Source organism: Lotus japonicus, chromosome 1 (genome assembly GCF_012489685.1).
Source record: "Lotus japonicus ecotype B-129 chromosome 1, LjGifu_v1.2".
Taxonomy (NCBI): domain Eukaryota; kingdom Viridiplantae; phylum Streptophyta; class Magnoliopsida; order Fabales; family Fabaceae; genus Lotus; species Lotus japonicus.
Genome location: NC_080041.1, coordinates 108,892,623 through 108,917,861, shown reverse-complemented (window position 1 = coordinate 108,917,861; position 25,239 = coordinate 108,892,623). Strand labels below are relative to the sequence as shown.

Here is a 25,239-nt window from a genome sequence, read left to right as displayed (position 1 = left end):
TCAGTTTATTGTGTAAAAATTGTTCATCAAAATACTTGTTTTGTCATCATCAAAAAGGGGGAGATTGTAAGATCAAGGTTTAATCAGTGGTTTCATCTCTATGTTTTGATGATTACAATTAAGGTTTGTGATGATGAACAATTGTGGTACCCTAACGTTTGTCTTTTTAAGTTGTGACAAACAGGTTCTGAATCTGACCCAAGCCTATTCGTTCAGAAGAAGAAGAACCAAGGGTTACTAAAAAGAGAGCTCTTTAACCCACCATGTTCGTTCTGAACAGTGGCAAATACTTCAGAAGCTCTAAAGATGGAAGCTCTCAAGAAGTTCTGAAGAACTCAAGTCAGAAGTTCTGAAGACCAGATGTTCCAGTGGAACGGTCCAGAAGCAGAAGACTCAAGTTCTGAAGACCCAAGCTATTCTAGCTCTGACGATCAGAAGTTCTGAGGAACTTGTTCAGAAAGCAGAAGTTGCAAGGTCAGAAGAATCCAAGCTTCAATCTGACGATGATCAGAAGCTTCACCAACGTTCATCTGAAGCTCCTTGATCTCAAGTCAACCGGTGAAAGGACAGGTCGCTTTCACAGTACAACGTCGTTCATGTCTCAGTCTGTCCGCCACCTACCTTGAAAGGTAGTAAAGTGAAAAGAAAGCAAAGTAAAAAGCAACATAACAGATAGTGAAATTGCAAAATATAAAGTCAATAAGTGTCTTTGATCATTACCCTGTGTAGGTGGAGGGGCTTGTAGAATAGCTTTGAGTCCTTTTGTCCATTGTGTCTTCTTTGGAGATCCATCTTTGACATGGTAAAACAGTCCAACTGAAGTTAGTCAATTAAGATATGCAGATTGATTTGTGAGATTTTATTTCAATATTGCTTTAGTTCTATAAATGGTTAAAAATTGGAAATGAAAATTGTAAAAGTAATGTAAGTGGGATTACACATGGTATAATGTATGGTACTGGTTAATTGGTTGTCAAGGTAGGTTTTTAAAAATTAAAAGAACCGAAATTCAATGAAAATAGAGTATATGATATAAGTCTTTCTATAGGAAATTTATGTTAAAGTGAATTAGAAGGGTTGAAATTGAATAATAGAAAACAAGTATTGACAAGTGGAAGATTGTTTTTGGTGGATGTGACAAGTTTCTTTTAATTAAGCACAAATACGAATGGTGGTGTAAAACTTATTTACACCGTCGGTGCATAGAAATTAATCTCATAATTTATTTGGTATGATTGTTATATATTAAATTCTGGTAGGATGAGTATTCTATTTATATTTATGAAAAACCAAAATTCAAAATATGGACACATAGTTTTATTTTATTGTTAACTTAATATCTCATTGTAATATATTTGGAAAAAAAATAATATAACATGGTATTTTATAGATATTGTTTTGATACTTTGTTATTTGTTTTTCTTTATATTTTCGTATGAAATTATAATTAAATTAAATTAGAAAAAAAAATAGGAAAAAATAAGATGTGAGGTACAATTTAATTTATTATATTTTAATTGGATTAAGACATTTGAATCACATCATATTATGTTATAATAAAATATTTTGGAAAAAAAATTGCACCGTGCTTGGGTTACTACCTAGTTAGTAACGTAGGAAGGAATTAATTAAACATTTAATTTCATGGATATCATCATCACGTTAGTTCTTGGGAAAGTCGGAGTAGAAAACAAATGACAATGTTGACAGAAAGAGAGAGACGTGGTTACTGTATTGTGAGCAACTTCATTGATTCAGTGCAGAAGGCATTATGCCTAGGAGGAACAATGAAGCAATCTGTTAGCGATCCAAACCTGTTGAAGACGACGACGAAGACTCACATGATCTCACCGTCACGATCTTCCAAGTTAATTGTTCGAATTCGAAAGAAAAGCAGCGCTCGATCCTTCAACAACAACATTCAGGAGCAGGAGCAGGAGGTCACAGATCATGACATGTTTTCTCCCAACTCTAACAGCCCATACTACAAGGGTCTCACTGATCAATCCCTTGCTATCTTGGACGATGCTGCTTCTTCTTCTCCTTCTCCACCTCCTTACTCTCCTTTCTATAGTCCTTACTACAAAGGCCTTACTGATTACACCCTTGCTATTCCTTCTCCTAACTCGCCTACCCATCACAATAATATCATCAATCCTCTTCCTAATTCCAACACACACGAGTCCAGTCCATACTATAGGGGTCTCATTGATTATTCCCTTGCACTTCATGGATCCTCATCCACTCACTCATCACCACCAAACATGTTCCATGCTCATGCTCATGCTGATATATCCTTTATAATTGAACATGATCCTTTGATGGAGAAAGTAGAATCAGCAGCAGCAATTCAGGTTGATGATAAAACAGTTTTGGAGTTGGTCCCAGAGGAGGATGCTAGTTTGGAAATTGAACAAGAGAAGCCTTTGAGAGAGAGTTCAGGATCAGATCAGGAAAGCAAGATTGAGGAAGCGATTTCGGAGGAGATCATCATGATGGACTTGATCACAGATGATGATGTGATTCAAGAGGAGAAGCCATTGAGGGAGAGAGTATCAGAGGCAGCTGATGATGAGGTTGAGAAAATTGTGTCAGATAATGAAAATAACAATGCAGAAAAAATAATTTTGGAGGATGATGGGTTGGTGATTGAAAAGAAGAAGCCATTGAGATTGAGGGAGAGAGTGTCAGAAGCAAGTAATGCTTATGAGGAAGGAAATGAGTACCAGTACACATGGGCAACCAAACACCAGCCAGTGACCTTAGAAGACTTCATATGCAACAGAGATACAGCGCTTAACCTCAAAGCATTGGTCAGAGTTTGATAAACTCCTATTTATTGAGAAAATAGCTATATTATTTCTGTTGAAAGATCAAAGTAAAATTAGTTTTGATGATTGTTTGTGCAGATAAAAGGAGGGTGCGGCTGCAATCATTTTATATTTGAAGGACCATCAAATGCAGGAAAGAGATCCATGATACGGGCTATGCTTCGAGAAGTGTTTGGTGCTGACAGAGTGCAGGTCACAGAAGAAGTGAAAGAGTTCAACATTAAGGTTCGTGTTTTTACCATCACTTATATCAGCAATTAAGGCTGAAGAGAATTGAAAGAGTTCAACTTGTTTATCAATATATCAACAATTATTGCCTGTTTGAATATCTTTCCTCCTCTGACATGTAAAGGGAGAAATGGTTGATAATTTGAAAGTGCGGATAAAGAAATCATTGAGTCATATTGAGCTGAATCTCTCAGAAACAAAGGGATATGAAAAGCATGTAGTTGATGATTTATTCAAGGAAACATATGGTAGTAAGACCATAAACAACTCACTGCCTTGTAGACCAGAAAATTGCCAAGGTGCGCTAACGCTCCCTCTGATTATTGCAAAAGGTTTTTGTTGTTTTGTTTGGAGCATTAATTAATCAAGTTAGTAATTAACATGTTTTCCTATTAATTTAGCAATCATTTTGTACGAAGCCGAGAAGCTATCGATAGAAACATTGTTGTATATTAAGTGGCTGCTGGAAAAGTATAAAGGGTGTAGCAAGGTCTTCTTTTGTTGCTCTGATCAATCAAAGCTCCAACATGTCAAATCGCTTTGCACCACTGTCCGGCTATCATCACCAACCAGCGAAGAGGTAAGAATTTTCAACATCTTTTATTAGACCTAATGAAGCTGTTAGTTGTTAGTTAGTTGAATAGCTTAATAAGAGAGTTAGTTAGTCTTTCCTATCTGTTTTCAGTAACTACTCTTAGAGAACTAGCTTCAGCTCATCTTGTATATAAACTCTGTTGTATCTTTCAATGATCAATAATGAGAATGTTGATTCCTCAGTTCTATCTTTCACTGTGATCACACTTAACACATCTTTCTTTTCAATTATTTGCCTTACTTTTGAAGAACTAATCATCCTAGTTTAAACATTAATCTATTTCTCCAATAACTACAATCACTTATATAAAAGGAAGCGAGTCATGTAATCAAATATAAAGATGAGAAACAAAAATGCTATAAGACTAATACAAAAAAGTGTGGTTTTCTTCTCTCTACTTATTTTGGAATCCATACTTAGCTTTTAGATGGTGCTTAGAGATCAAACTGAAGTAGATTTTTTTATTTAGATGTGAAATTTATTAATCAACCAAAATGAAACCAAATTAACCATAAGGAGAAGTATTTGATGAAGTTTTAATTTTTTTTCCTGTGCTTTTGACTAAACAGATTGTTAAGATTTTGGAACATATTGGAGAAGAAGAAGGAATAAAACTATCACGGGAATTTGTCAAAAGGTTAATTTTGAGGTCCAAAAACAATCTCCGCCAATCTATTCGTGCATTGGAGGCTACTTGCCGAAACAAGTCAGTGTGTGTTTTGATATAAGTTGATTTGTTCTAAAAACACATTCAAGCTAACGGAACACGCAAGTTTCTTTTACTTTTTCTGCATAACTTGGGTGAATCACATTGGAAAAAGTTGATTTTCAAACATATTCTAATAATGTGTTTGGAAAATCGTTTTTGTCAATGTGACACTACTTTATCACAGAGAAAAAGCTAATGCAACAATTGACAACATGTCAACATCAGTTGTGAAATGTCCGTTTTTACCTGGGTAAACTGATAACATACCCTAAGTTAATTACAAATATATTGAAAATGTAATTTTTTTGACGTACAGGGATATCCTCAAAGACGACGATTTAATTTTAACAGGATGGGAGGATGATATTCTGAACATTGCTAAAAACATAATAGAAGAGCAGAGTCCAAGACAGTAAGTATATAAATTGTACTGCAGGAATTAAGTAAACATATATATAAATATAAAATAGTTACATATTTTATTGTTACTTTCATAAATATGCTTATATTAACATATGATTATAGGTAGCTGTAACGTGGGTTGTGAATCTATTAGTATGTTTGGGTGGGAACATGTGTTGAAAGCTCAGCTGTATGTTCCACAGCTAATTAAACAAGCACAGATCCTCCTATATAGTCATGTACTTAAAAATAATTAAATGAATAATGGATAGGAATTAAGTTAAAGTTAAAATGTAATTGGATGATGAACAGGCATGAGCCCTTTAATTTGTAATAGGTTGTACGTGATTCGTAGAAAGCTTCAATCTCTTATGATTCATGATGTGCCTCCTGACTTTATTTACAAGGTACGTAATAAGAACTTAATTTTTTATAATTTTAATTAGATTTTATTTATAGAGCTCTGCCTGTAATCCAATTTAAGATGTTATCCTGTTTCATGTAGTCTTTGGTGGCAGAGTTAACGAATCTAGTTGATGACTCACTACGCCCAGGGGTTGCAAAACTCGACAAGGAGTACAGCGTAATTTGTTTATTTTTTTATGTCAAAGGTGATCTTGAAAAGTATATATAGGCATGCAGTGCAAGTAATTTGATTCCAAATCCAATATTTCAGAAAGGTTGTGAAATCATGTTTGAAAGCGTGAAGCAGCTGGGTGATGGTGAAAACAAGTATCAAGTAACAAAAAAGAATGCGATAAACTACTTAAAAGTTGAAGGTATATCATATATATAATGCTGGAATGAATGAATATATGTGTAGTGGAAGTGGAAGGTATAATTAATAGTTTGATTTGATTTGTTGCGATTACAGAATTTATAGCGAAATTCATGAGCTGCTACATGAATTGTGTAAAGAAGTTGTCGATGGCTTGAAGTGGAGCTGATCTGCTCAACTACGTACACTATGATGATCGATCTGATCTGTTAAAGAGATCGATGGATGTGTTTCAAATTAATTAATACCAAGCCACTCTGTAAATAGATTGAAAGATATACAAACAAAGATCAAATATGATCTACAAGGCAAGGCATAACTCCTTTGCTAAATCTGGGTTATGTTATGTTTTGAATGAATATGAATCTATGTAGTGTACTTTTCTATTGACCACGGAAATAAGGGACGAAAGAATTTAAATATATGACGAGGGTCACAACAATGTCTTTGATGATCAATATATTTTTAAAAATTGAATGTTAATATTTTTTTTTGGAATAAATGAAAGTTAAAAAGAAGAAAATAACAGCTAAATAAGTCTAGTACAACAATGCTGGCCTGAATCAAGCAACAGATTCAAAAGAGCCGGAGGCAAGGACTAATTCTTGAGACCAAATTGAAAGCACAAACCCAACGAAGTAAGCTTGTCAGCGCACATATTAGCCTCCTGCATAACATGCTTGAAGCTAACACACCACGACGAGTAGAAATATCAACATTTTCCATCAATAAAGCTCCGAAGTGCGACATCAAATTAAAAGGGGAGACTCCAACATCAAGCAAGTTACTTTCACAAAGGTCATGCTGAAAATCCAACTCCCATGCTAAAAGAAGATCATGCTTGATGACCATCAATTCAGTCGAGAGCGCACAAAACCCATTAAAGTAGTCCGAAAAATCACCCGGCCAATAAGCATAACCATTACGAACAGGGCCACCAAAGCCAATAAGTTGCTTGCGCAAATCAAATTTGTCATCTATGTTAAGCTTAACTGTAGCACATTGGGAAAGACTAAAGAAGCTTGTTGGAATGAGAAGATACCGAGATAGAAGGAGGGCTCAAGAACTCATCACACTCCGGAATCGAAGTCGTGATTGGATGAAGGACACACTCCACATATCAGAGCGAGCCAAACACTTTTTTTTGTTGTTGTCAACGGACAGCCTTTTTTTTCAAAGACAAAGAGCACCAAAGGCCAAAGAGGTACAAGCCGAAGGTCCAAAGAGCTTCCAACTTCACAATATAGCAATCCAAATCTAGCTAGCCCGCAAGGTGTTGCTAAGTCTACCCATAGTAGAGTACTGGTACCATTTGAGTTTAGGACCACAGGGTCATGTTTAATAAGTGCTTGTGAGCCATTTTTAAAAATTCATGTTATATAAAAAAAATTAATATTTGGAGGAAAAAATATAATTTAATTCCCGTCCCCATTGGCATTGCAGTGCTGTCCTGATCTGATTATTTGAGTTATTCCCAAATGGATTTGTCAGTTTGTGAGCGATGCGAATGCGATGATGAGTGAGTGTGAGTGTGTGAACCACATTGCATTCACGCACATTCAGTTTCACTCACGTCCTATTTATTGCATCATGTCAAGTGGAAAATATAAATGCATATTATTAATTAGGGGAAAAAACGGTTGATTTTGGTATGCAATACTTGTGCGTATTCTAAGTTCTAACTGTTAGATTTGTTAAATGATGGTCAGTTCAGTTCATTAGTACTGTCTAGTTTGTTTCCTTTACATTTATTGGTAGAGAGAGTGGTTTGTTTGTTTTTTTCAATAAAAATAAAATGTTAGTAGTATCTGGAACTAGATTTTTTGTCTGAAATAAATAAATACAAGTTGATTATTTTATTTGATAAAGTTTATTTTTGAAAGCAGTAAAATCTTTGTCTGTATTATGAGGAAAGGAAGATGTTGGAAAAAGACAGAACGCAACATGACTTAGTGTCGTTGAAACAATGGATCCGAATGATGATGGGATTGCCTGCCTTGCCACAAATAAAATAAAATAAAAATGTGAAAGAAAGAGGAAAAATAAATACTATTACTTTTTATTTAAATTTAAATGGAATTGAAGTTATTGAAAAAGGAAGGAAGGTAGAAGGAGAGCTAGATTTGCCACCCCAACCATTAGATTTCACACCCTCAATTTTCGGATTTTCAAGTTCCGAATTATTTCGGAATCTTAGATTCCGAAATTAATTCGTGATTTTTAGTTCAAAATACATCTAACACCACACTTTTGAGTAAAAAACCACACTTTTGAGTAAAAAACGGCTTCAGAAACCTTATTTCCGAAATATTTCGGAAACTGAGTTTCCGTAAGTGGGGTGACATTTCTAATGATGGGGTGCCAAATCTAATGATCAGGAAGAAGATGTAAGAGGAGAAAGGTTGGAGAAAGTGAAAACAACAACCACAACAGAGGAAAAGGTAGAGAGAGAATTTATTTTAGAGAGAGAATGGGTGGCGGAGGTGGAGAAGAGGTGACGACACTGGAGTTCACTCCGACGTGGGTGGTTGCCGGGGTTTGCACTGTCATCGTCGCCATTTCCCTCGCTGCTGAGCGTCTCCTCCATTATGGTGGTAAGTTTCTCAAAACCAGGGACCAGAAACCGCTCTATGAAGCTGTCCAGAAGATCAAAGAAGGCAAGTTCAACTTCACTTAATTAAATTTCTCATTTCTTCAATCAAAATCAATTCAACTTAAGTACTTAACTGTCTCAAATATTCAATTTCTTGCAGAACTCATGCTTCTGGGTTTCATTTCTCTGCTTCTCACCGTTTCCCAGAATGCTCTCACCAAAATCTGCGTCCCTCCTGGATTTACACGCCACATGCTTCCTTGTAGTCTACAACTCAAGGACAAACATACTGCTGAACCTCAACATGAACCCTCTTCCCATTTTGGATTCCCAAGGCGTCTTCTCGCCGAGGCTCTTGAGGCTCACCCTGAAATCCCTTTCTGCGCTCACAAGGTCTCTCTATCACACTCGCTCTTACTTTCATTGTAGTGTGACCCTCATTTCTCACTGTTACTCATTTTGTGTTTGTTTTCCAGAACAAGGTGCCTTTATTATCTGTCGAAGCACTGCATCACCTGCACATCTTTATATTTGTCATGGCTATTGTCCATGTCGCTTTCTCTGTTCTCACTGTTGTTTTTGGAAGTGCAAGAGTGAGTACTTTTCTCTTACATTCATACATGCTCTGCTAGCTTCTTTCTTTTCTCTTACCATATATATTCCTAATATATATTTATATAGATACGTCAGTGGAAACACTGGGAAGATGCAGTTGCAAAAGAGAACTATGAGCCTAACAAAGGTAAATTTCATTCACATTCCATATATATGCTTTTCAAAGGATAATGTTTTCTTCACACTTGATACACACACTTCCAAATGTGATATATAGGAAGAAATGAGAAATATGATAGGAATAGAAGAGAGATAGGAAGAGAAGGTGTGTGGAAATGAGATGGAAGAGAAAGTCAAGTGTGAATGAATCAATACTCGTGAATCAAACCATCGAAAAGAATTTTGCAAATCATGTTTCTCTTTTAACTCCTTAAAAGATATCTACACTGATTTCATTCCTTACTAGTACTTTACACGCACATTGGTTTTATCTTTAATGCAGTTCTGAAAGCCAAGGTGACTCATGTTCATCAGCACGACTTTATCAAGGGTCGCTTTTCAGGGTTCGGCAAAGACTCTGTTATTGTTTGTTGGTTGGTAAGTTAATTACAAGTTTTTCATGGTTTAGAACTTTGATTAAATAGAACATGAGAAATGCTAGCAACACACTCTTCAGCCGTCATCACACTTAATGTGATTGGTTTATTTTATAAAAGGTCAACACATTTTTTTATTAGTGAGAGAAATATATTGACTATTTGAAATACAGGCTAATCATAGATAGTATGTGAGAGAGAGTTTTCAAAAGAGCGTGTTGCTATACCTCCTCAATACAAGATATGCTTTTGGCATGCTAAGTCTCCTACTATCTTTCATTTAAAATATATTGATTTGGTGGTCTTTAGATCCTTAACATTACAACCTTTATATAGCACGCCGCCACACCTGGACAAATAATGTTTATTTGGTATTTCTTTCAATGGTTTCCTAAACATTGGTTTGTGTTTAGATCTTTTTTTTTTAGTTTTTACATATTTCTTCTTTATGTTTGATTACCACCGAGGTAGTCAAAGTCGGGATTTTTCCTTTACAGAGAAGGGGTGAAAATCGCAAAATTGTAAATGTAATCGTATGATTTTGTAAAATTCACATATATATGTGAATGACCTTAATTGGCCGCGTCACTACTCACATAATCATAGGATTTTGGAATTAAAATTGGGATTTTGACTACCATGATGACCACCATGTAGTTCTTTTCTTCATGATTACATCTTCAGATTAACAGTATCCTCTAAAACCCTGATTATTCTCACTGTAGAATGCAGATAACAAAACAAACTAATAATTTTGGAGTGTCTGCCAAATTCTTTTTTCACTTTTTAATTTCTCTCAATCTTTATATTTGTTTCAGCAATCCTTTTTCAAGCAATTCTACGGATCTGTGACAAAATCAGAGTATGTAACGTTACGGCTTGGTTTCACTATGGTAAAGTTCTTGTGCCATATTTGTGCTCAAATAATCTCTCAACTGGCTATTTTCCAGTAGTTCCATTGCTTGAATAATAATATCCTTTGGTATGTTTCTGTGTTGTAGACCCACTGCCAGTCAAATCCAAAGTTTAATTTTCACAAATACATGATTCGTGCCCTTGAAGATGATTTCAAGCAAGTTGTTGGCATAAGGTAAGTGCTTGTGTAGAATAAATATGTCAAAAGTAGTTATTGTTTTTATGCATTTCACACATATACATTAGTTAGGTGCCAAGAAATCTTTCTTTCTGTAAGTCTCCTTGTGTAAAGTTATTGATTCTATGTAATAATAATTATAATTTTGTTGTTGCAGTTGGTATCTTTGGCTCTTTGTGGTCATCTTCTTGTTGCTTAATATCAATGGTACGTTATGAGACATAACAACTGCTATAGTTTAGGCTAATGTGTGTCATCATTCAATGGGCTCTTCCATGGCTATACTTTCATTTAATGCCAAGACTGCCATGTAGATTCCTGTTTTTTGTATTTGCATGTAGCATTATCAGATCTACAATGACCAACATTGCTGGTACTTGGGTACCATGTGTTCTTGTTTGCAAATGCAGTAATCTTCTTCTGATCTCTTTCTTTGTATTTCTCAATAAATATAATTGAGATAACTCTTTCTGCTATAATAAAGGAAGTTCCAATTTGATGATGAATTTCAACCATGACGGGCATTGGTGATAATGACAAATATACTTTTGCGTACAAGAACTAATTGATTTATTCACTTATTTTGATTCTGCTAGTTACCTGGTAACATTTGCTTTGGTTGTCACAAATAAGATGTCTGCTTGACTCTTTCAGGTTGGCATACATATTTCTGGATTGCTTTCATTCCGGTTATTGTGAGTATCTTGATAAAACTCTTACCTTTTTTTGTGGACATTTCCATGGCCATGCATCTATTTTACTCGGCTTACAAAGTCTGTATGCCATAGTTTTGTTCAAAGGATAGGAAGAAATTGAACAATGTTGCATGGAGTTAACCAAATATATATAACTAAACTTTTGATTCTAGTTACCTGATGTCATACCTTGGTTTTCTGCTACTTTTTAGGAAACTGGTCTCAACAATAGCCTTAAAATTCTGGTTACCCTAGTATAATAACCTATCTTTTACCTACTAAAGTTAACCAAGAAAGTTTACTGTGTCAATTTCTTCCCCATTAGTTTATGTTTACATCATTGGTCTATAGCATTTGACTAAGAATCACATCTGCTATTTGTTATGTTGGTTTTTTTTCCGTTTGTTATAGAAGAAGAATCACGTTTCATGCCCGTGTTGTCATCCTAATATCCTATCAGTTCTGGATTCTTGTTAACCTTGTATGGAGTAGTACAGGGCACAGGCATGCATAGACATTTAAATTTCCCATGCAAGTTGAAGTGTTAAGACTTAAGAGACCTGGTATCACTCCCTCCATTTTCAGGAAGTTGAGAGAGATATTCAGAGATTGAAAACAGAATTAGATTTCTGTTATTGAATTACATCTGATTACAATAGTTTACATAACTGACTCTAACAACTAACTGATAACAGAAATGAGAAGCCTAGTAACTAACTCTGCCAGCTCATAAGAGCTTAACTAATTACATTTAAATACAACAGAAATATATACTCTATGATCATTAATTTCATAGTTTCTGGTTTCTATTCTTTCAGCTTTTACTTGCTGTGGGCACGAAGCTGGAGCATGTAATAACCCAACTAGCTCATGAAGTAGCTGAAAAGCATGCAGCCGTAGAAGGTGATTTAGTTGTTCAACCATCAGATGATCTCTTTTGGTTTCATCGGCCCCACATTGTCCTCTTCTTGATTCACTTTATCCTTTTCCAAAATGCTTTTGAGATAGCATTTTTTTTCTGGATATGGGTAAGCAAATTCTTTTGCATGTGATGTTCTCTGCCAATGCCTTATTCTTAAAGCAATTTTCATTTTTCTTTTTGGTTTAGGGACAGTGCATATTTGTATTGAATATAATCTATCAGCTTGTGATTTCAGGTTACATATGGATTTGACTCCTGTATAATGGGACAAATTCGTTACATTGTTCCAAGGCTCGTTATTGGGTAACTGAAACACTTCCTCTTTTCTTTTGTCCATTATGACTTCTTTATTTGTTTGTGCATTTTGAGGTTCAATCTTTTTTTCTTCTTTCTTTTTGGGTTATAGGGTATTTATTCAGGTACTATGTAGCTACAGCACCCTACCGCTGTATGCAATTGTTACACAGGTACCTTCGCATAGCTATTAAAACTGGAGAGCTTATGAATTTAAATTGTGTCCCCTTTGGATTAACTTTCATTATTTTGACGCTGTAGATGGGATCTCACTTTAAGAGGGCAATATTTAATGAGCATGTGCAAGAGGGCATTGTTGGTTGGGCACAAAAGGCAAAGAAGAAGAAAGCACTAAAAGCTGATAGCCAGCATTCCGGTCAAGGAAGCTCTCAAGGGAATTCTAATGCAGGAATTCAGCTTGGGTCAATTTTCCCGAAGAGAGCAGCGGCGCCGCCACCAGAAGCCAACACTTCTGTCCCCAAAGCAGACGGTTCCAACTGAGTGTGCCTTTCTAGATGAAGATAAACGTAATAGGGGGAAGTTATATGCTTTGTGATAATCTTATATTTTGTAAAGTTGCGTAATAGTAACACAGCAGTTTTCGTTATCTTATTTTCATTGCTAACGTAGTAGAAGGAAATATTGGCTTGATAAATTCCTAATATATGTTACACCCTCTTACTAAACGTCCTATTGGTGTCTGGTTTTCTCTTAATATTTTCCCTAGACTGCCAGACACAGTATTCTCTCTTCAACTTCAACACTTAGTTTTGAATCGAAAGTTAGCAACTTCAATTTTTGGGTTGATAAAGTTCAAATCAAACTTACTGAGCTTCACATATTTATGTTTATATGATTACTTTTACGTGTATAAGTGCTTTTTTTTTTTTGTCAAAGATGTATAGAATAAAACCCAAAAAGGTTGTCAAACGACACTTACAACATGCAAGAACAGGTCTCTAAGAGTGCTACAACAATGCACAAAAACATAAAACATGAGGAAGGATCAAGCATGCACACTTAGGCTGATAGCCAACCGAGAACATGATGCAAAAACCCTAAAGGCCATTTAAAAACCCTCTAAAAACCCCAAAAACCCGAGAAGCTAAAAGACTTCTAAGCGACACATCAGGGGGTCAAAATGCTAACTCTGGAAACATGGGGAAGACAGAGAGGCTTCTGAAGATTCCATACAAATCTCAAATGCAGCTGAGAACGAAGGCAGTGGTAACCACTAAGGAAAGAAGGAGGTAAATGACGGTAGAGGGGGAGTGATTGTTGCAAGGCGGCACTGCAGAGGGTGGAGGTGGCGGAGGATGTGATGCGAGGTGGCCATAAGCCCATAACAGACGATGAGAACTGGTGGTGGCCACAAATCTGATGAAGATGGAGGAAACGATTGGCGGGTGGAGGTGAACCTGTTGACGGTAGTGACAACATTTAAAGGAGTGAAAGAAGTAACGACCTACAAAAGATGATAATCTTTCTTTCTTTCTCCATTTCTCATTAGCTTCCTCTTTCTTTCTCCATTTCGCATTTGCTTCCTCTTTCCCCTATATTCAGGTTCTCATGTTAGGCGTCAATGCAAAGTCGCTGCCACTTTTCTAGCCAAATTGACTTTTCGTTTTATAATTTTGTTTGAGACTTTGAGTTTATGATTATCCTTCCACATTGCTTCCTATTCTTGTAAACGACTATACTTCTTCTGTTCCAAATAATCGTAAAAATTATAAGCTATGAGAAAATTCTACTTTTGTTTCTCTCAAATTTCTCGTCATTTTACCAATAATTATTTCCACGAATTTCATACTTTGAATTCTTAATTATTACCACTTAAGCCTCTTCAATGTTTCCCTTTTCTTTAAAAATAAATTCTTATTTTCTACTTTAAGTTTTTCCGAATTAAATCAATACAATTCGTCCCTAAAGGATAGCTCAAGTGGTAAGAATTATGTGACATACGGATTGGGGAGGTGAAGTCTTAGGATCAATATCTGGATGATGTAATTTATCTTTCTGCTGTACTAAAAAATCAATAAAGTTATTTTTAAACTTTTTTTCTTTCTCAAAACTTTCCAAACAAAATATTAAATTTTATTTTTAGAAAAACTAAATTTTCTTTTATTCAAACTCTAACCTTAAATTTTCCTCATGTAACAAAAAAAAAGCCTTAAAAGCATTTTTAGTCCCCCACGAATGCGTTTCGTGCAAAATGAGTCCCTAAACTATTTATTTAGCATTCTCAGTCCCCCACGTTACATTCCGTCAATAGTTTTGATCCCTTTTCAGTTTTCCGTCAATTTTCTAACGTTTTTGTCCTACATGGCAATTTTAAGTGATGTAGAATCTTATTAGGAGAGAGAATTCATAATTAAAAAATCATAAATATATTAAAATGAAAAAATATAACAGAATAACATTTGTTATTTTTTTATTGGCTTAATTGCAACTTTGGTCCCTAACGTTTACCAATTCCACGATTTTAGTCCCCCACCTAATTTAATTACACGGATGGTCCCTGACTTTGCTGGCCGTCTACAACGTTGGTCCTGTCGATTATTTGTTAACGGAGGAGGCTTACGTGGATGTCCAATTAGAGAGAGAAAGAAGGACTGAAGAGAGAGGGAAGCACGTGAGACCTGCAACGGTCATCTTCTACCTTCTTCCTCCTTAAAAAACATAGCACCGTTAGGAAGATGTTTCGAAGCTTGAGATTGAGCGAAAAGGGAAGATATAAAGAACGAACGAGTCCCTTGAGGCGAGAAAGAAGGTTGAATCAGTTGCTGGTTTCTTTCTCTCTCCAATTCAACTTCCACATCAGCAAAGTGACCATCCACGTAAACCTCCTCCGTTAACAAATAAACGGTAGGACCAATGTTGCAGACGCCCAGCAAAGTCAGGGACCATTCGTGTAATTAAATTAGGTGGGGGACTAAAATTGTGGAATTGGTAAATGTCAGGAACCAAAGTTGCAATTAAGTCTTTTTTATTTGATATCTCTAAAATTAAAATTAAAATAGAAAAATAATCTAAACAAATCTAAAATCTAAATAGAAAAACAAGAAAACTTAAACGGTGAAACACTCCAGAACTTCAACCTTTCTTCTTCCCTTCCAATGTCACTATCCCTCTCTCTATTGTTTTCTTCATTCGTTGCAATGTTTCTTTTTAACCGTAAAACCTTCTACAAACAAAAAGGAGGAGGCTTCTCCTCTGCCGTCGGAGGTTCAAGAACTGGGCATGGGTTTACCCAATTTGAGAATCGAGAAAAAAGGCAAACAGAAGGTTTCTAAAGATACCCATGTCTCCGAAGCCCTCAACAAGCTCAGGGAACAGACCAAAGAGGCTGGAAAACCCTCCCTCAACCCACACCCAAACTCACCATCGCCAGATCTGGAAAAAGAAAACTCGAGATAGACACCATTAACGAGAGAGAAGGAGAACACGATGGCTGGGAGAGGGAAAACGCGATGGCTCCGAAATGGCTTTGGGATTTTGGAGGTTGCAGGTTACAGGCGATGGCTCCGAGAGACATGATTTTGGGTGTTGTGCAGTGAAGAAGGAGTCTGGCATGGTGAAGGTGTTGGGTGGTAGGGACTGATTTTGGGTGTTGTGTTGTGGCTATGGGTGGAGAAGGTTTAACAGAAGTGGAAGGTTAAACTGTTGAAGAAGGTTACAGACTTACAGATGAAAGATGAAGAAGCCAGATGAGGATTGAAAATTTTTTTATTGGAGTTTTTTAATTAAAAAAATCCTAATTGAGATTTAAAAAAAATGAAGAGTCAGCACTCAGCATGTGGAACTCTCTCTCCTACCAACCTTCTTCTCTCTCCTCCAAGTCACTTAAAAAACTCCACCAAGGCAAAAACCGTTTAAAATCTAACAGAAGGACTAACTATGGTAAAAGGAGATAACACGGGGACTAAGAATGCTAAAAAAATAGTTTAGGGACTCATTTTGCACAAAACACATTTGTGGGGGACCAAATATGCTTTTAAGCCAAAAAAAAAAAAAAAAAAAAAAAACTCTAACCTTAAATTTCATTTTGCAAAAGCTTTTAAATTTTATCAAGCTTTCACGATATTTTTTATTTTGAAACCTCCAAAATGATTTTACATTTTTCTGTCTTGAGTTTGTCATATTTTAAGTCCCAACAAATTATAAGAAAATTAGGTATATTTCATTTTGGTTTTTAGAAAAAAATAAAACAAGAGATTCAGCCAGTGAGGTAACAGTGGAGTGTAATCGAGGAGGCGGAGGCGGAGGCAAATCGGAAAACCCTGACCTGACCTGAATGCATCTGAATCGATAATCAAAGCCAGCCGCCATCGATGACGCTCCATGAGATTCTGATACAGAAGCTTCTCCGCACCAATGCCCAGATTGGTCGCCGAGCAGCAACCCATCATTTCAAGGTCTACACCTATGGCTTCCGCAACAACATGGCCATAATCGATTCCGACAAAACCCTAATTTGCATGCGCAGTGCTTGCAACTTCATGGCTTCCCTTGCACGCCACAACGGTCGCTTCATGTTCATCAACACCAACCCTCTCTTCGACGAAATCTTCGAGCTCATGACCAAGAAGCTCGGCTACTATTCCCCTTCTTCCACCTCTCTCTGGCGCACCGGCGGCTTCTTGACCAACAGTTACAGCCCCAAGAAGTTCCGCTCGCGCAACAAGAAGCTCTGCTTTGGTCCCACCCAGCCACCTGATTGCATTGTCATCGTTGATACTGAGAGCAAATCCTCCGTCTTCAACGAGGCTTTCAAGCTTCAAATCCCCGTTGTCGCTCTCGTCGACTCGACCATGCCTCTTGAAACGTTTAACCGTATTGCTTATCCTGTTCCCGCCAATGACTCTGTCAAGTTTGTTTATCTATTCTGTAATTTGATCACCAAGACGTTGCTACTCGAGCAGCAGAAGTTGAAGCTCGATGACCGGTTCGTATCGTGCCCTTCCAATTCAATTGTTTTTGCTTTTTGGGTTGAATTTAATTAGACTGTTTGGTATTTCAGAGAAGAAGCTGCTCCTAGAATTGAAGAAAGCAAGGGCAAGAGTGATTTGGCTAAGGTTGATTTAACTGTTATTCCTTATGCAAATTTAGCACCCTTACATGAAGAAGGTAAACCCTACAACAATTGCTGAACCCCACTCTAGAGTTTTGTGATTATTGCCTTTCTGAAAGTTTACCTGAGCAATTTTATACTGAGAGCAGATATGGAAGAAGCTAAAAAGCTTTTGGACAAGCTTGTTGTTTTGAAGTTCAACGGCGCCCCGGATAGCAATATGGGTTTCGAAGACCCCAAGTAAGTGTTTGTCCAACTCTGTCTCAACTGGAGTATGTTTGTGCTGCTGCTGTTTTCTACACAAATAAACAAAAAACAAAAGCATTTTTCCATTAGTTGGGGTTTGCCATAACATCCTATGCAATCTCTTTTTTGGGGTCAATAATATAGCTGTTAGAAAGGTTTACTAAAACTATTCAGCACTTTGTAGTCATTGTGCATTTACTTACGCGTGTATATGCATCAACTGTTTGAAGTCATTTTTACACACTTTTGTACTCTTGCTCCTCATTGGCAGATTATTCAAATTTTCATGCTTGATGATTTCACACTGACAAAACTTTCCTGATCTTTTCTAGATCTACAATTGATATTTGTGATGGGCTGACATTGTTGGACTTGATCATTAACCAGATTGAGGTGAGACATTTATACTTAATAATTAATATACTAGTTATGGTATACACATACTTATGTTATCAATTATCATATTCCTCTGCAAGCCATTGGTTATTTCTTTGGTCCCACTAAATCTTTTTATGAACGGTCTATGTTGTGCAAATACCTCGCACAGTGTCTACAACTCTTATTTCCCTTAATATATGGTTGGCATTGACTAGATTTTTAGTTCTGACTACTTCACTGTTGTAATTGTTTTTAGACCCTCAACTCCAAGTATGGATGCAGGCTTCCGTTGCTTATCTCTGACAAAGATGATACTCATGATAATACTGCAAAGGTGAAGTGTCATTTCAATTCCCATGTTTGATTGTTTGACCTCGACCATTATTGAAATCTTAAACTTCATTTTCCATAGGTTTTGGAAAAGTATTCGAAATCAAGTGTTGATTTGCGCACTTTAAAGCAGGTTTGCGTTCATTTCTTATTTTGGATGAATTTATATTGATTTGTGGTTTCTCATGATCACATCATAATCAATATAGGGTGAAAGTCCAGAGTTGAAATTGCCGGGTGGGCTTCACAGCAAGGAGGAAGTGTATGTCGTCCTTCAAACATCTATGTCTTAATTGAACTTGAGTTTTTTATATGCATGCGTAAGAGATCTATTGTCTCGGTGCTAAGTGCTAACTGTTTTCTATGGTTGTGGACATCTTAAAGATAACGAAGATACTACTACCTTTATATAGTCTAGCTCTTTACAGCAGTAATTTAGATGCATAGGCAAAGCTAAGAGTCAGTGGAGAAGCTATTCTCTATTTGATTAATCTTTTTTGTATTATTGTAGGACGTCAAAGGTTGCTTCCATTGTTGTTTTAATAGTGAGAAAAATATATGAAACTAATGTATAGGTTTAAGTTACATATTATGTTTGAACTGACATGTGAATTTGATTTGACATGCAAAATTTTCAGATATATATTAACATTCCCTACTTCGAAAATTTTAATACCTCTGACTTGATTACATAGCATATGGCATATAGATGACAGATAACTATCATTTATTGTGTTGCTAAAATATTAAACTTTAATCAAGGAATGAGAAAGTATTATTCTCATAGTGCTTAGAACTTTGAAGTACCTAGAGCTTTATACGTTAATTTAAACTAGAAAATAACTGTAAATATTTAATAGCTGTAAATCAGTGACGTCAAAATAATAAGTAGTTGGCCATTGAACGACAAAATAGGCAGTATCAAGCTGTCAAAATATCATAATCAATTAATTAAACAGTTGACAGTATTTATATTTCAAGTTGTTGAATTATGTTCTGCATGGCTTGCAAATTGTTTTTATGACAGTTATGCTGTCAAATTAAACTAACCTTTCTAATTCTATTTGTGTGAAGGAATCCATTTGACAATGCTGATATTTTCCATTCTCTAATGATTGATGGAACCCTTGATTTACTATTATCACAGGTATAGACTTTTTATGGAGTTGAGGAGTCTCCCTTCCTTTCTCCTAATCCTTTAAAACCTATAAGCAAGAGTTGTAGACCCTTGAGTTGAACATATACATGCATGTGTGGGTGTGCTCATATTTGTTTGTACATTTTTTTTCTAACTTTTACATATTATTTTCCAGGGCAAGGAGTATATCCTTGTGATGAAGTCAGACAATGTGGCTACAGTCATTGATCCAAGTATCCTTCTTATAGTTTCAATCAAGAATTATATTATTGCTTGAAGTTAATAATTCGTAACTATAGCATTAAAAAAATTCAACCTTGACTGCGTCTTGTAGACATACTAAACCATTTGATGACAAATGATATCGAATATTGCATGGAGGTACTTAGACAAATATTTTCGTTAATCACGCGTAACCCTGCCATTTCTCATTTCATTTATCCAAGTTTCCTGTTTCATTTTCTTTCTTTTTTCCCAGGTGACACCAAGCCATTCGTTTAATTTAATCTTAACTCCAATGAATTTTAAGGTATATTTTATTTTCCTTAACTGTTTCCACCCCCCTTCAGTCGCTTTAATATTTGTGCCAGGACTTGTGACTGCCTGATACTAAATCAAAAGATCCTTACAAGTTATGCTAGTTTTACCCTTTGCCACTATGTATGAATACAATTATATATTGGAAGTTTTTAATTCTGAATATTAAAAATACACTGAAAAGCATCATGCTAATACATTAAGTTGTTTTTAAAGTTATGATTTTCTTTTTACATTGGAGATAGTTTGGTGAAATGCATTTTCGATGCGTTTGGAAGAGCTTATTTGAGTTTATCTCATACCTTTATCTTATCTGAGCTCTTTTGAACTTTTATTTCAATAAACTTATCAAATGAGCTTATGAATATGTGATAAATACTTATTTACTTAAGCTCTTAATTAAAATGTTTGCCTGATTGCACCATTTATGATTGTTTGATGTAAGCTCCTTTTCACTTATCTAGAATGGTCCAGGATCTGATGTTCAAGATTCAGGACCTACTAATTATTGTCAAATGATGATAATGTAATGGACTAATGGCGTGATTCGGTTGCTAGTAACCTTTTAAAATAGTTCTATGACATGTATAACTTGAACAGCCTGGATTGAACATTATATGTTTTGTAACCTCTGCAGCTTCAGGAGATTGCTCAAAACCAAGATAAACAGTTGAGGGATAATTGCAAACTCATTGATACCAGGAACACGTAAGTAAATTGCTGTTTTTTTTTTCAATTCCTTGCTGAATTTTACCAAATTTGCTAAATTTTATGTGTTGTGTTCTGATTAGCTGGGTGAGTTTAAGAGCCATTAAGAGGCTTGTTGAGACTAATAGACTAAAGCACAAGATGCCTTCAGAAACTAAGGTACCATTCGCTTACTATCATTGGTTCAGTACTCTGCTCTTAGTTTAGCTAGACTGAATTGGAGAGATTACTTCTCCAGGAAAATGACTATGATCAAACTCTTCTACCAGATTCAGAAGCTGGACCGGAAAAACAGGTATATGCATATTTGTTTATACTTCTTTTCAGTATTTGTGTTTATGCTCCTGTTTTTATGTTTTGCGTTGGTATAAGTTAGGATCACGCCTTCAACTTTTGAGACAACAGTAATTTCAGACCTTGAGTTTTGAATACAACCTTAGATATCTATTAGAGGTTCTAATAGGAGGATCCGGTTCGAAAAGATAGAGGAAAGAAAGGACTCTTTTTGAATGTTAATTACTATGAATTCCCAAGTTATTTGAGAGTGCCTCTTTAAATTTCCAATCATAATGATTCCCAAGGATGAAGTCTCTGTCCATCTCTCTGTTATTTATAACATTTCCTCTATTAAAGTAGCTATTCTACTAACTGACTAGCTAACCAAGGGGTTACCTATCAGATTGAGATCCAGCTTCTTTAATAAATTTGATGATTTATTAACTTACTCCACAGATGTAGTTACTAGTTGCTGTTTTTAATGTATATCTCTTTTTTTTGTATACCCCAGCTCTTCAATAATATGATTGGTGTCTCTGTACCCGAATCTCGTTTTCATCCCTTGGATGCAACATCAGATTTACTAATTCTACAGGTGACACTGACCTCATGTATATGTAAACTCTGTTATTAGAAAACATACTTTGGTGTACATGACTGATTTTCCTCCTCATCAACTATGTATTCTTGCAGTCAGATCTATACATGTGCAGAGAAGGTGTTTTAACTCGTAATCCAGCTAGAGCTAACCCTTTAAATCCTGTGATAGACTTGGGACCAGAATTTGAAAAGGTTAATATTTACTGATTTCTTGTCTTACCCTTGCCTTGTTATTCCCTTTCTGGTTAATTTTTTGTGTTCCATTCTCAGATTCTGGACTTCCAAAGTCGCTTCAGATCCATTCCAAGCATCATTGGTTTGGACAGTTTGATGGTGAGAGGTGATGTGTGGTTTGGAACTAATATTACATTAAAGGTATAATAGATATTTGTGTTATTCATGCAGCATATTGAATAGTTGCATTTATTCACTTCAATTCTCTAGAACGTTTGGTCTGCACTCTTATTTCCAAGAACTGCATGCTGTATTCTGTTTTATTACCTATTCTGAATATCGGTGAAAGTTTCTTACTAGTTTATTTTTTATTTTGATTTTTGATTTTGATTGTTTTTTACTTTCGCACTTTTGAAAATAAAAGATATGATGGTGACATATTAGCATGCAGTGCATCATCCCTGTAATTACTTTTCACCTGTCTGTGAGATGTTTGCTGTAGCAAATGAGCTTTTCATTAGCTATTGGAGCGTTCATATGCTGTTATTCCTGTTAGAATCTGGTGTAGTCATGTTTCCAGCGAAACTTCAACTGCACTGAAGTTCAAGAAAAGAGTCTAAAATCTTTCAAAACCTGGATTGTTGGATATGTCACGACTCAAAGAGTGTCCTAACTGAAGGCCAATATCAAAACCCACTTGATGACCTAAGTCCATCCAAAGTGTGGTCCTACTCTGAGTAGATGAGAGCATTAGAGGTCTGGATGAAAATAATACTTGCAGAATCCACATATAGTGATAGAGACTCGAATGCTAAATGGGGAATGGGCTTAGGTAAGCCCAAGATATGGAAAGTTTATGAGAGGAAGAGAGGGAAGGGTGCTGAGGTGTCCAAACCCACATGAGGAAAGAAGGAATTAGTTAGTAAGTTAGTATATAGTATGATGAGGTGTGGTGTGAGAACGCACTCTTGATTACTTTTCTGTTATAGAGAGAGAAAGAGGTATCTTTCTTAGGGAGGTAGCCATTAGAGCTCCTTTGGGTTGTTAGAGTTTCTCTAGCAATACACTTATCTTTACTTCTGTAATTCCCCTTCTACAATCAATATATAATTCCATTCCAGTCTATTCTACTCTATAATTCACTTTTCTGTTCCCAAACACCCATCATATAGCAGCATAAAGATTTGAAGAATAATTGAACTCTTCCTGGAGTTAAGATAATAACAAGAACAACAACAAAGCCTTATCCCACTAAGTGAGGTCGGGTATATGGATCACACTACACCATTGAGCTCGATAAAAAACCAGATTATATGGAGTATTATTGATAATAAGATCATTTTTAACTATCTTTTTGTCAATAGAATTATTTATATCCAGTTGAGAGGCAAGGACCTTAATCTATTAGTCTCTAATACTCAAATTATTCTTGATAATAAATCACTTTTTTAGAAAAAAATGAAAATAATAAATCTGTAAATATTTACTGATAGTTTCTTATCAGGATCTTCTAGTAATTGAAACTTATCAAGAAGCTAGATTTACATCATTGAGCAATAGACATGCATGATTGTATTATGATTTTCTTGCATTTACCCAATATTTTACACTCTCTCAGGGGCAAGTGACTATTGCTGCCAAACCTGGCTTGAAATTGGAAATCCCCGATGGGGCAGTAATTGACAATAAGGTACGGTACTAGCTTCAGTTTGAGCTTTTGAATCCCTTTTATTTCTTAGCTTCCGAGAGCTAAGAAAGTGGATTACAATGAAATGAATGCCTTTCAATATGCTACCCCATAGAGCACGAGGATCATGAATTTTGCTCTAACATTCTTTAACTAATAGTATCATTGAAACAATGGGGAAGCCTTTAATTCTCCTCTATCCCTGTTTCAGCTATTGTTGGTCACCTGAATCTAACCGTTTTCCCAGATTTATATGTTTCATATATTTCTTATTATCAATTTCTGCTGTTTTACAGGAGATCAACGACCCTACAGATATCTGAAAATGAATGGTTCATGGAAGCTGCTGGGGTTTGTTTCTGGCGAATATGACGGCTGAAGCTTAGATTTGCGGTGCAATATACTATTTTTTTGTCACATCAGCTGTCATCATTTATCAGCTTTTCTATTTATTGGTAACGAAGGTTGCAGAAGCAAATTTATCACATTTTTTTATAAGCATCATGATAGTGATAAAATAATTGTCTACTCTATTTCTAGGGTAGGCTTGATCTCACAGTTGAGACAAGTGTAATAGAATAGCATCGCTGATTTTTTACCAGCACAACAATTGTTTAATGTAGTACCCAAGAGCAGGAGCACATAGAGCAGCCATTTTTTTTTCATACCAGTTAATTCAAGGCATATTTGAGTCACAGATTGGATATATTTCTCAAAAGCACTTACATATAAGGAATAGTTTTTTTGGTTTGAACTATATGTATCCTCCACATACACGCGCTGAGGGTAGGTGGCTTCATGGCAGGTTTCCTCGATTTAGATTGGTTGGAGTTTGGATATCATTTTTTTCGTTCTAGCACCCACATTGTTGTATGGCCATTTCATTTATAGTACCCTCCCCACCAACTAACATGTTTTGCATTAGGGTTTTATGCTTGGTGAGTTTTTATACATTTACTCTCATTTTTATTTTATGTCATGTTAACTTTTTCTTCATATTTCTCTCTTTTTCTTATCACTCATATATATTAGTTCACACTCTTTTAGTCCTATTTCCAAAATGGAGATGAAAAATTGTACATTGGCTTTGTGCATGTGTGATGGGAGAAATTTAATGCATGAAGAGGATAAGTTATGTTGAGTTTTTATATGAAAATCAAGGACAGTAGTGGGTGGAAAGAAAAATATTTTGGGCTCTAAATAAACGGTGTAAATTAATTCAGCTGACTAACTATGATTTTCTCAAAAGTTTCTAATGATAAATTTTGTTATATTTGCAACTACAAATATCGGAAGTGGTTTTATTGTGTCTGAATTGATTTGATTTGTCTCAAATTTATCTCTATCATACTTGCAACACAACACATTATAGATTAGTTAATTTTTTATGTTAATAATATATTATTAATACTTTGAATAGATTAAATTACTTAACAAAAGAAGTTAATATAAATCAGTTGACAAGGATTTTGTGGCGGATTCATTTTCTCGCAAATAATCAATTTTTTTGGTACATAGTTTTTTTTTAATATATTTTTAAAGGTGAATTATATGGAACCCATAAATTTTTTTTGGTGTAATATCCGTATTAAGTGTTTTGGTAAATTATTGTCATGTGCGATAGAGTTTTAGCCGTTGAGATTTATTAACGATAGAGAATGCAACATCTGGAGATCGTGGCCGGCGGCAAATGAAAACGATTGTCCAGGTTCGACGCCTCTACTTTTGAACAAAATTTTGGTGATGTTGAGGAGAAGGATTGAGAACTGTGTCTCAAGAAATTTTTTTTTTATAGGCAAATGT

General features: G+C 35.5%; 3 protein-coding genes across 3 annotated transcripts; all 3 read left to right on the top strand.

Moving 5' to 3' along the window:
• Positions 1 to 1,694: 1,694 nt before the first annotated feature.
• On the top strand, positions 1,695 to 5,965 carry LOC130732410 (uncharacterized). The gene is made up of 10 exons (XM_057584461.1): positions 1,695 to 2,813; positions 2,910 to 3,056; positions 3,184 to 3,358; positions 3,461 to 3,639; positions 4,224 to 4,360; positions 4,680 to 4,775; positions 5,103 to 5,172; positions 5,271 to 5,348; positions 5,442 to 5,544; positions 5,640 to 5,965. Exons 1-10 carry the CDS (start codon positions 1,695 to 1,697, stop codon positions 5,699 to 5,701), a joined length of 2,166 nt encoding a protein of 721 aa, XP_057440444.1. The 3' UTR covers positions 5,702 to 5,965.
• Positions 5,966 to 7,951: 1,986 nt separating this feature from the next.
• On the top strand, positions 7,952 to 12,977 carry LOC130729059 (MLO-like protein 1). The gene is made up of 13 exons (XM_057580680.1): positions 7,952 to 8,200; positions 8,297 to 8,529; positions 8,613 to 8,729; positions 8,818 to 8,878; positions 9,194 to 9,288; positions 10,106 to 10,180; positions 10,289 to 10,377; positions 10,538 to 10,587; positions 11,035 to 11,075; positions 11,894 to 12,103; positions 12,233 to 12,300; positions 12,404 to 12,464; positions 12,553 to 12,977. The coding sequence occupies exons 1-13, from the start codon at positions 8,014 to 8,016 to the stop codon at positions 12,790 to 12,792; spliced, it is 1,527 nt and encodes a 508-aa protein (XP_057436663.1). The 5' UTR covers positions 7,952 to 8,013; the 3' UTR covers positions 12,793 to 12,977.
• A 3,485-nt stretch (positions 12,978 to 16,462) lies between these two features.
• Positions 16,463 to 24,131, top strand: LOC130729057 (UTP--glucose-1-phosphate uridylyltransferase-like). The gene is made up of 19 exons (XM_057580678.1): positions 16,463 to 17,236; positions 17,312 to 17,418; positions 17,512 to 17,602; positions 17,941 to 18,001; positions 18,243 to 18,320; positions 18,399 to 18,449; positions 18,526 to 18,578; positions 19,391 to 19,463; positions 19,630 to 19,687; positions 19,789 to 19,835; positions 19,933 to 19,983; positions 20,629 to 20,699; positions 20,783 to 20,858; positions 20,938 to 20,994; positions 21,487 to 21,570; positions 21,669 to 21,767; positions 21,846 to 21,950; positions 23,368 to 23,439; positions 23,733 to 24,131. The coding sequence occupies exons 1-19, from the start codon at positions 16,623 to 16,625 to the stop codon at positions 23,757 to 23,759; spliced, it is 1,875 nt and encodes a 624-aa protein (XP_057436661.1). The 5' UTR covers positions 16,463 to 16,622; the 3' UTR covers positions 23,760 to 24,131.
• Positions 24,132 to 25,239: the final 1,108 nt, after the last annotated feature.